Genomic DNA, 11,967 nt, shown 5'->3' with positions numbered 1-11,967 from the left:
CTTGGTGGCATGTAGAATGATTCGAAGAGTGAACGGCAAACAAGAGCATTAAATGATCATTGCTGTTTATTGAACAATATTTTTGTCGCCAGTCTGACGACGACTCTTTGGATTCAATTCAATCAACTTAATTATTATTTTGTTGGAATTTTGGGTTGTGTGTCCTTCCTACCTTCGTATACCTTTCAGCTACACCCATAAATCATTTATTCTATTGCAGGGGATCATGATAGGGCGAATCTAAATTATTGACAGTGCAGTACAACAAGTAGCAGTTTTTTAGATAGTGACAATTTTATATTTATTACATAGGGCACAAAACGTCCAAGTCCATACATGTACACATAATAAATGTATGTATATAGCAAACCACGTGCATGTGTAAAAAATATTAAATTCACATTCTTATGTAAATCGCTCATATAATTAATCTCAGCTTATGTGAAGTTGAATGTTTTGCTGAATTTTTTCATACTCTTCATAACACTAAACTGTTTACAAAAAATCCTCTCAAATCAGAATGAACTACTATTTGCCACAACAAATCAGTTGTTAGCGAAACAAAGTAAACAGAATGAGAAGTTAATGCACCAAAAAACTATGAATTTAAGTCGGGATTAACTGGAGTATGTGCATAATTGGACGCAATACACGAGCAATAACAATGTCAGCACGGAGACCACCCAAGCATCCACTTTACACCGCTGGGCATTTCTACTAATCGTATCGAAAGAATTAATTAACTTTTAATAATTTTAGTTAAGAATGATTCGGAATGAATCGAATACAAATTTCGTTTTTTTTCTTTTTCACCCAAAGGGCGAGTAGTCACAGGAGTCATTTTTATTTGTCGTCTTTCTCAAGTCTTACATATTCTGATAGTGAATCTTTAATTTAGAAATTATTTATGATAAAAAATTGAGTAATTGAAATGTCCTTCTTCCTTCATTAGTCTCCGAGGCGAATTGCTTACTAATAATCGTCCGTTCCCTATTTCCGATTCAATTAGGTTAGTATTACTCGGAATACAGAATTATGTAAAGCAGGTCGTCTTTAAGAACTTTAATTTGGTTTCTCAGTTTACCTTCTAGAGTGCGTGTCATTTCGTGCGAAAATTTATCTGATAATGTCGAATTAATTTTTTATGAGATTGGATTTACATGGTTTGCATGTATTTGACAGATTGGGAGTAGGGTCATGTTCCTACATAAAAAATTAGTTCTGAGAATCGGAAAACATAAAACTTTCTCCAGAAATAATTGGAATGCTGAAGATTTGTTGTCAAAGTCTTACAAATATTCCTTATATGCAGATTTCGACCTTTGGAACCTTTATTAATCCATTGTTCATGGTGTGAAAGTGTTAGTGCACAATTTTGACAATAACAGGAATTACCTCGATTCAATATGGATTTGATAACCAAACAACGTGGAAGTTTGAGAAGAAAAGTTCCTGATTATGTACAAAAAACTTTTTGACATATTTCAAGAAGGAACATGTGGCAGTATCATGCATAAAGGGAATTTGTTATTATGATTGCATGTCACATACTAATTGAACTGAACAACCCGTAAAAGTCAACCTACGTCAACTGCACAAATTGATTGCAAATAATACAGGAAATTGCATTAATGTAACATTCACTTCCTAGAGCTCAACTACGTTTTGATTTACCACGAATGCATCAACTTTCTCCAGAATTGCAACACACATACTCCAAATATACATATTTTGGACATGTGAGTCATTCAAGGCAAACGAATGAACACATAATGATTACAGATCTATGCACGTCGTTAAGCCCCGTTGGTCCCATTCTACCAATAAAATGACCTAAAAATCATACAGGCAAACATTCTGGAAATGCATTCACATTATGGGAGTGAAATTAATTTGGGAATGATAATAGCATTTGGGGGGGCATCAAAGCCCAATGGTTTTTATTATGCACAATTGCATGCAAGCTGTCACTGGTACATAGCTGGGAACAAATTGAGTGAAAGTGGAATGGGTTTCATGTCACTATCAACAAGGCTTCTGCTGAATTGATGGTACGTACTTTTGACATCCTCTTCATGTTGAACCTGTGCTATTTTCGGGGGAAGATGAAAATGTAGGTGAACTCTAGTCCACTTAATAATTTATCTGTATGGGTTTTGGCAATGGATGGTTTTAGTAGGTCGGCCAATTCAAAGGAGGCAATTTGTCAAGTTTTCATGAGTAAATTAATTATTAATAAACCACTGTTAGATTTGTAATTTTGTGATGAAGATAACAATGTTGATGATTTTTGGCTAATTGGTGATAATTACTTATCGCTTACATGTATCTATGAAAATGCATTGATAACTACTTTCTTCCCCGAAATTCTCTCAGAGGTTGACTGATGTTTCCTACTTTCGAAGTAGTCATGAATATTTGATAGAAACATGTGAAAGTGACAGATTTCGGTCATTGGTTGGTAGTCAACTTGGCACAATTTAGTCATTAATGCAACTTTCCACTTACTCACCACCCCGGTCGTGTAAGGGGATATGGCCTTCCGTCCAGTTGATACTGTTTTTGGTTATCATTTCCTCACACGATCAAATCAGGCGATCGAACTATTTCGTGTATTAATCGATTCCTGTATTTCTCTGACCCCAAAAAGTGAATCCTCTCTCTTGTATAAATTGAGACTGTTTCCGCAAATTCCACCAGATTCCTCCCGAACTTCCCTTCCAGTCAACAACAACTTCTTCCCTCACATAAAAGTTCCAGTATTAAAATTAGCAATAAACCCCAAACTCCTTCGGAATGTGACCAACCTGCTCAGTTCTCACTAACTGTACTCCTTTTTCCTGTCTTTTCAAAGTACCTGGGCTATCAGCGAATAAAAATCAAATTCTGACAGCATTAGAATAACTATCTCAGAAAATTTTTGGAATCCGGTCCATTCAGTTGCAATGTGATTCGTACTTTGGAATGAACTTGTTCTTACGCTTGTTTAATATTGAGGCAAAAACTAAATTGCATAATCCAAATCCTCCCTTCAATCCTGCTGCTGCTGCTACATTTACATGACAGCGAATATCATTGGAATTCGAACCTTGTCCATATAAAGTTGAGACGACTTGAGCCCTGAGACATTTCACGTGGTCACAAAAAAAGTAGAAAAATGGGCCCTCATCTTCTTCTCTCCAAACTTTTCCCACACCATCACCAGCAAATTCTACAAGTGGCAATGTTGCTTCTCGTTATTTCGTCTTGTGGGGCAATCACCACCACGAGAAACAAGAAGGAGATTAACAGCATTATTAACACCACCAGCAACACTACCACTTCAACAACAGGAACGAGTACCAGCATAAATGTAAATCTAAATAAGCCATCCACTGAAGAAGTACGGGATGGCTCGCCTCCGAAGAGTTTGCCCATTTTACTTGAGCAAATAGGCCAAGCTGACTTATCATCTGCTGCCACTCCTTCGCTAATTGGAGGGGGCAGCGACGGTGGGCGCCAGGCTCGGTCGTCCGGGTGGGTGTGGAAGGAATCTACGGAAGGGCCGTCATCAGAGGAGAAGAATGAGACGAAGGGTGTCGACCAGGACGAGGGTGGTGGGGCGCAGGCAGGTAAGTGAATATTATGCAGTAAAAGGGCGTTAAAATGTTAATGTCACATTGGTTTAGACAGAATCAGAATAATCAACATGTGTCATTCGATGCAAAATATATCAATGCGAACTCCCAGGAAGATTATGAGAAAAGTGGTTTTATTTTACTACATACTCCACCATTTTATTCTTCTTTTATGTATGTATGCGTACTTAATTGAATTTGCATAACCTTTGAAAAACAACGAGGCAATTAATGTCAATTTCTGATCCTTTCGATCTCATAATTTACTTTTAAAACCGTTCCTCAGCTAATGTAAATTTATAAATTTTATTAGCTGTACAAGTTAGTTTGGTCATTTGTTCAACAAAAATGGACTCATTAGTGATCCATGCTAATTAAAAGTGAAAGAATTTGCATAAGGTTGCATTGTAGTAACGAGCACCAACTGGTTCCACACACCGAGCATCAAGCTATCAACTCAAAGTTACATATGTTGTTTTAAAATTTATGACAAAATAATATTTTATTTGATGGGCAACCCATGGACAGAAGTAGACGGAATGATGATATGCGGAGCTAAATCTAATAAATTTTATGTTTGGAACCATTTTTTATAGTTTTTTGCTACTTGCAAATATCGTCGGCATTCCTCTAATTATGAATCCGTCCACCACTTTGTGTTTGTAACACGGTGAAATTATTTTATTGCATGGAAATTGCAATAAAATACAAAAGCAGGCTAATCGCAACACAAAATCTGATCTCTTTATAAAAATAATAATAAAATTCAGCATGGTAGCAAATTGGTAATAACTTTTGAAAATAAAGAACGTCCGGGAATGAATGGGAATGCGCGCTCTAGCGAGTATATTGACAAATCAATAAACCCGCGAACTATAATAATTTAAATTTCTGAAAGCCCACTTCATTAGGGTCAATTTGGTATATCACTCTTAAATTTCAAAAATGGATAAGGGTAGAAGAAGCTTGTTTGAAAGGGAGCTGTTAGCAAAACGAGTGATGGAGTTCTACAACACGACAGCCAACCGAGACTCCAAGGTGACCTGGAACTTTTTTAAGCAGGAAGGAATTCCAAGTTCAAATGTGTATTCCTACATAAAAAAGTTCAAGGATTCCGAAAATGTGCAATTCAAGAAGCCAGCTGGTCGTCCGGCGAAGCTAGCGACCACTCGAGTGAAAAATAGAATTGAAAAAATTTTCAAAACCAAGCCATCAACGTCAGTAGCTGTAGCTGCCAGGAAAGTCAAAATTTCCAAAAGCTACCTGGGGGAAATTAAGGTCCATAAATTAGGAATCAAAGCAAGGACCAAAAAACCTGCACCAAATTACAAGCCCGTACAAGAAAGTCGGATCAAGGATTGCTGTCAAAAATTGTTGAAGAAAATGCGTGGAAAAGTAGTGATCCTGGATGACGAAACGTATGTTCCGGTTGACCCTTCAAATCTTCCAGGGCGTCATTTTTTTCATAGCTCGGATCCCTCTGAAGTGGCTTATGAAGAAAAAGTACGAAAAAAAGACAAATTTCCAAAGAAATATTGCATTTGGCAATGCATCTCCAGTCACGGACATGTATCAGACCCGGTAGTTCTCGAAGGGAATATCAATCAAGATATTTATCTGAAAAATTGCGTCAAGGCTGGATTGGAAGCATTTATTAATAGGTTTCACAAAAATGATAAAGTTTTGTTTTGGCCTGACCTCGCCACTTGTCACTATGCAAAGAAAGTGACCGAGTACCTCAGAAAGAAAAATATTGATTTCGTACCAAAAGATATCAACCCACCTAATGTACCCCAACTCCGCCCAATCGAAAAATTCTGGGCACGTTCTAAGTCAGTATACTCCCGGCTTCAAGATGTGCCTGACACCTTTCGAAAATTCAAAGGACGATGGAAGAAAATCACCTCGGAAGTGGCAAAAACTTCGGGAAAAAATTTAATGAAAAATCTTCGCAAGAAAATCGAACTAGTCGCCAACGGGGGTGTGGCGGCCTTAGCTATTAATTAAATTATGTAGGTACGTATTTGGTATTATACATATGCAAAAAGTTTAAAATTCCGATAACTCATTGTGATTTTATGACCACATTTTCAGACCATTCCCATTCATTCCCGGACGTTCTTTATGATATGAAAACGATCCCATTTTTTTACCCACGTAGAATTTTATGTATTAGTGTTTGCAGGTAGGAGGTTGGGACCCTTATGTTACCTCTGTTCGTATAAGTATCAGAGACATCCAGCCAGACCAACAATTGCATGAGAACTAGTGGGCAAATATTTATCAAGAACTTGTTCTACTTAAATCAACTAATTTTCACATAAAAACTTCGACCAGATTTTTGGTTGGGTTTACCTTCAAATCTTAAAAGTATGGGTTTTAATTTTAAAGAGAGCAATTTTTCTCTGCACGCGATGATCGAAATAATAATCTCTCCTGTTTCACTCCAATAACACTGCATACTCCAATGATTTGTTTGATGAGTTGTTATTTTTTGTGGAACAAAAGGGTTCCCCATTATTCCAAATAGAACATTTAGCTTACAAAGTTTCGATAATTGTAAACAATTTGCAAATTATACATTGTCTTTGATTTCCAAGAAACATTTCGGAATGTATGATGTTCTTCTTCCTCCTGATTAGTGGGCGACGGAGCAGAGGGTCGCGGCTACTATACATTTGGAGACCGCTGGACCACGTCACCGTATCCGTCAACGTCAACCTCTGCGGGCGGCGCTTGTATTTGCGTGCCGTACTATTTGTGCGACGAGGGACAGGTAATCACTTACTGACGATGAGGAAATGAGGTCGTTCACCCCAAAAAAATATGTCATAACCCATTTTATTAACATACCTACTTAATTTAGGTCGTTACGATAATTGATATTCGTCATGGATGGGGTTGCAACTCTGTTCTCGAAGTTTGCTGTCGAAATCCAAGGCCCACCGTGCCCACTGTGCCCACAATTCCACCACCTTATCCCACACCGGTCCCCACGTCCCCACCCATCACCGCCCAACCAGGCTTCACCCCACAATGTGGCACCCTCAATCCGAACGGAGTTAATGCCCGCATCCTCGGATTTAAGGTGAGATTAAACTTGAGACATTAATTGACACTGATATGATGCATGAGCAGAATAATCTGCATTTGTAACTGGACTTCATCAAGAAGTAGATAGCAGGGGATGAAGTTTATGGGACCAAATAAATTAAATAAGCAGTAAATCTCATCTTGCGTTCAAAAATCAGATCAAAATTTCAAATCCTATGGTGAATCTACATACATACGTGAAATCTCAACTTTTCTTCAACTTCAACTTGGTCACTTATTATGTATGTATGAGACGAGTGAGTGAAGCTGCTGCTGCTGAGATGAGACGATACTCATTTTATTTATGATGGGGGAAAGAGATGAAAAGTGATAAGCGATTTATTTAGTCTGGACTCCACACATATCTCATCTCTGAGGATTTGCCAGCAATTAAAAAATATTGAGACTGTGTAGCTTATTATTATACCAGATTATTTGACAGATTATCGTCATGTCATCAATGCGAAGAATTATAAGAAAGCGAACCCCCGCTGGGGATTTGGGTCGCTTGATCGGCGTGATGGTTGGTGACGCAATTTGTTGTTTCTTTTGACTTTTGTGTTAGTCAAAAGCCTGACAGGTTCAATTAGTTCAGGAGCAGACTCGGAGGAGAGATCGGGTCTTATAGAAGTCAGGTTTCATTCTCGTCATGCATAGATTAAGACAGAAACAATACAAGGAGCAGAGAGGCCAGCTATTTGTGTTTGGATAGAATTATAGTGGTGGTGACTCCAGTAAATTATTGCATGTTTTTCCCAGCGGGTACTTGTGACTTTGTAGTTGATAAAAACTAGTAGAAAGAAGCGCATAAATTATAATTAAAAATTGCGAACCCATAGCCCCAGTTAGAGATTAAGATCTTTATCACGATGAAACTCATCAGACTTGTTGAGGCTCGGGAGAAATGGTAGGAATGCTGGGCAATAATTGAGTAAAACTGGTGTATTGCTCGACATATGTACATACAGACGATACGATATTTTGAAGAAAGAGAGATGTTACATATTATCAGAATCAAAGTATACTCATCTTCAATCAGGGCGTTATTCGAATTAAAAACATTAGCATTCCTCGCATAACTCACTTACAGAAGATGAACTGCATTTCGTTTAATGGCAACTCTTTTCATTCAACTTAATCCAAGGAATAAGTATGTAACCCGAAGGGGAAATTGAGCCGGGCAATTAATGATGAATTTATTTGCGTGTGTGGTAATGATTTTGTCAATCTCACGAGTTATGTCATACTCACTTTCGGTTGGTTAAAGCGCAAAGCATCGAGTGTGATAAATGCCAAATCTCTCACATACTTGCAACCTGTGCAACCTCCTGCACATCATCTTCTCTTCATACAACAATAATATTTGCAGAAAAAAAAGAAGTCGGAATGTGAAATCAATATTTGCGTTGGATAGTTTCACACCTTTGCTTAGCTTGTTGTTTCCTTTACAACTCAAAACTGAGATAAACATAACATAACAGAAGGATGACTATTATGGAATGTTGGTATACTTGACTGGTTTTTGTACTTGTTAATTCATCCTTTTACTACTGACTGACTAGTGGCAGTGGTGGCATAAATAAAGAGATGTGGATATGTCATGTCATGATATAAGGAGTAAAAAAGTACCTTATTCATACCCCCCACCTTATTGATACCTTATACCTACCCGAGTTATTGGAAGTTTGTAAAAATGTGAGGAATTTAGCACAGAGTTTAGCAAGCCAGCAAGTACGTAAAACTGGCGTTCAACATTCCAATATCAATATCGTAAACTACAGCATGAAACGTGTGTGTGTGGCACTTGAATCCAGGTACTTTGATTGCATTCCCTTCCCTTCACTTTAATCGACTCGGCTACATCAGTCATGCGAAATTGGTCAATTTGCAGTAGAAAAAGAGCCATAATCACACTAAAACTCTGCTTTTGTTTTTCTGATTCACATGATTGGATTGCAGACGAACACCTTGAAGTCAAATCTAGTTAGAATGAGATTGCACGTGCAAAAATGTTGTTTTGTGCAGAATAACTTCTAATTTAACAAATTATTAATCACTTTGCAAAATATCTTGTATTTCAGGATTCCGAGTCTCAGTTTGGCGAATACCCGTGGATGGCTGCTATCCTCGAGTCAAAGTTCATACGAGGAAAATGGGTTTTGCAATTTTTGTGCGGAGCATCTTTAATTACACCACAGGTCGTTCTGAGTGCGGCACACTGCGTCAAAGGGTACATTGCTTTTATCATCATTGGAATTCCACCATGATCAAAATTCCAATTGTTTTTTCTCATCAGACTTTAAATTCCGACTTGACACCACCATCAAGTCTGCTGAAATTGCATGCATATTTTTGAATTGGGTGTGTATGATCTTACATAATGCTGATGTACACGTGTGAATATGCTACCAGGAGGACTCGTTTCCATTTTTAACTAATATGAATGAAATGAATGAGTGTCTTTGACATGCTGGATTAGTCACGGTAATTTTTTAAAGTGAGTAATGACCATTAAAATGATAAATGTTTAATGGCGTAACAATAGTTGAAATGGTGATCGAAACTTAAAGGTGTTGTTATTACTCTTCGAAGAAAGTAATAATGGTCAGAAAGTAATATATTGGTGGCTGGTGCGGTGGTCTCTCTCTCCAGCCAAAGTCTAGACTAACATTAATAAGTTGACCAAATTTATGTTCCCCATTCCAATCCGCATACGATAAGTCGCACATTCAATTGTTTCAAGTTTCATCGAGTATGTAAGTACGAGAATGAATGGCAAATTTATGAGTAAAGTTTTGTCATGAAAATGATTGACTAAAACTTTTCTCAGTCGCCACAACATTGCCACACTCGCAAATATACAGGCAATTTGGACAAGAAGTATGTAAGCATCACTCTCTCTGGAGAAAAAGTGATAAAATATATGGCACATAAAAATAGCAAAGGCTCATTCGTGCGTGACATTAAATTGGTGTTGCAAATTTGTTCACGGCATATTCAACATTATACCCAGCAACTTTTGTCGGCTGTTTCAAGAATTGGCCCTTTTGCCTTTTATTGCTTATTGAAATGTAAATCTCCGAAATGTATTCCTCCTTGGAGGCGTTTCCCAAGGAAATTGAAAACTTGGCTGCAATCTGTGTGTCTATAATTCCCATTGTTTATCTCTTTTTTATTTGTTTTCGTACATACTTGAGAGCACATTCTCGAATTATTTACCACCACTCGTTGTTTCCATTGACAGAAAACGTGTGTCAAATCTCATCATACGGCTGGGAGAATGGGACACACAGTCGACCAATGAGTTCTATCCCTATCAGGTCAGATATAACATTTACTACTCTTTTTGTATGCTCATTGAGCAAATTATCCCGAAACCTGTGTGAACATGATATGCTGGAATTTGCTTAACATGCCTATTATCTCACAGGACAAAAAAGTTACGGATATGGTGATTCATCCAGAATTCTACAGTGGTGGATTGTACAATGATATTGCCCTACTTTTCCTCCGGACTTCTTCAATTCTGGCACCTCACATCGACACGATTTGCTTACCCCGTTCACAGAGCCCCTCGTTAACTGAGTACGACCCGTCCTCTTGCTGGGCAACCGGTTGGGGTAAAAATGCGTTCGGTAAGTGTTTCTCGCCACCACGACCACCATCAACTCCTCCCCCAACATTTATTCAGTGTGAGCTTGGATAAGTGCGAGCAATATGTAATGTGAGTGAAAAGATCTTGATCTTCTCAAGTACCGAGAGGATGATCAAGTCACGTTGTTTCATAATTGAATCAAATGTCGAGCCGATCACGAATCCATTGTAAACGCTAATCAAGTTCTCATCCACTCTTGCCAATAGTCAATTAGGCAGTTAGCGCGATGATTTACTTCTTGAATAAGAAGTGCAACGTCTCAATATCTCAATTTGAAACTGGTAACGAGATTGCACTGCCTAACTTTCTTCATGATACATATTATGTACATGTGTACAAGAGGATACTTTATCGCCCTGTCGTTTAACAATCTTGGCACACACGCAGACACACGAAATTGAATAAGCCACAGATTACATCTATATGATTGGCTACATATGATTTTATTTGTCAAGGCCCCACTGGACAGTATCAAGCCATCATGCGCGAAGTCGAACTTGCCATCACACCCAACGACGCTTGCCAAAGCGCCCTTCGTAAAACAAACCTCGGACCGAACTTTAACCTCCACTCGAGTTTCATCTGCGCAGGGGGACAGAAGGGACTGGACACTTGCATTGGAGATGGAGGGGGTCCCCTCGTTTGTCCCAGTTTGTATGACCCTTGGCGTTACATTCTCGTTGGAATCACCTCATGGGGGGTACTGATATTTTTATATATTTACCAGAGATCAGAATTATAAATTGTTAGCAGAATTTTATAAAGTTTAATTAAATAAATCGCAGATAAAATGCGGAACTTATGCCGTCCCGGGAGTTTACACCAATGTCCCCAAGTTCCGATCATGGATCGATTCTGAAATATATCAGAGGTTGCCGTACAATGCAAGCCGGTGGACTCTTCCCCTGCCTCCGCAGGGTGGGTGACGACTTTAGGGAGGGGATACTTAGTAAAGTTGGTCGTGGTGAAAAGGGATCCAATAAAAATTCTGTCAAATCTGGAGATAATTTGAGAAATGGTTGTACTTTGTCGAAAAAATTGGGCCAAAATTTTGTAGTAGTTGAAATAGCAATTATTGTAATTAATTATTGGTATATTTACAAGTATTGTACTTAAGGCCCCAAATGAATTTGAATAATTTAAAGTAATCTGTTTACTTGAGTGAGACTTTGAGCTTGTAATGATTGTTATTTGGAATTACTATACATTTCTGTAGGGTGTATAGTCGGTCTATGGGCCCATATGTGTCAAGTAGTGAGATGTGATCCAATTTTGACCTCAGAAACATAAAATAATAGATGGGGCAAGTACAGAAATGCGACTTTGGAAAGTATTGAAGGCAATGCAGATATGAGGTCCATTATGCCACCTAAGTAAAGTTATTTCGTACGACACAGTAGTGCCATCACATTCGTACTTGTCATTGTTTTGACGGTAGGATCTCATATTTTGCTGAACAATTTTGGCCATAAGTGTGCGAGTATGAGCAGTACTGGAAAGTCAGCAGAATCACCAAAATTTAGAGTTTTGTCACCAAATTCCCACTTATTACACTTTCTGAAATAATTGCAACCGAAGTGGGTGGTGTAATTCACTCTACTG

At 38.2% G+C, this 11,967-nt stretch overlaps 1 protein-coding gene across 1 annotated transcript; it reads left to right on the top strand.

Moving 5' to 3' along the window:
• Positions 1–2,651: 2,651 nt before the first annotated feature.
• LOC110850886 (phenoloxidase-activating factor 2) lies at positions 2,652–11,526 on the top strand. Its single transcript, XM_022098485.2, has 8 exons — positions 2,652–3,611; positions 6,260–6,393; positions 6,484–6,705; positions 8,792–8,940; positions 9,955–10,030; positions 10,141–10,345; positions 10,821–11,065; positions 11,151–11,526. Exons 1-8 carry the CDS (start codon positions 3,158–3,160, stop codon positions 11,289–11,291), a joined length of 1,626 nt encoding a protein of 541 aa, XP_021954177.1. The 5' UTR covers positions 2,652–3,157; the 3' UTR covers positions 11,292–11,526.
• The last annotated feature ends 441 nt before the right edge of the window (positions 11,527–11,967 follow it).

This window comes from Folsomia candida, unplaced genomic scaffold (genome assembly GCF_002217175.1).
Source record: "Folsomia candida strain VU population unplaced genomic scaffold, ASM221717v1 Fcan01_Sc006, whole genome shotgun sequence".
Taxonomy (NCBI): Eukaryota; Metazoa; Arthropoda; class Collembola; order Entomobryomorpha; family Isotomidae; genus Folsomia; species Folsomia candida.
The sequence above is the reverse complement of the archived record's forward strand: the minus strand, read 5'-3'. Positions and strand labels throughout refer to the sequence as shown.

What these genes read in the sequence shown, in the direction of transcription:
- LOC110850886 (XM_022098485.2), top strand. Translation starts at nt 3,158, where the DNA reads ATGGGCCCTCATCTTCTTCTCTCCAAACTTTTCCCACACCATCACCAG. An exon ending in ATTTGTGCGACGAGGGACAG is followed by an intron (nt 6,394 to 6,483) that starts GTAATCACTTAC and finishes TACTTAATTTAG; the next exon opens with GTCGTTACGATAATTGATAT. An exon ending in ATGAGTTCTATCCCTATCAG is followed by an intron (nt 10,031 to 10,140) that starts GTCAGATATAAC and finishes ATTATCTCACAG; the next exon opens with GACAAAAAAGTTACGGATAT.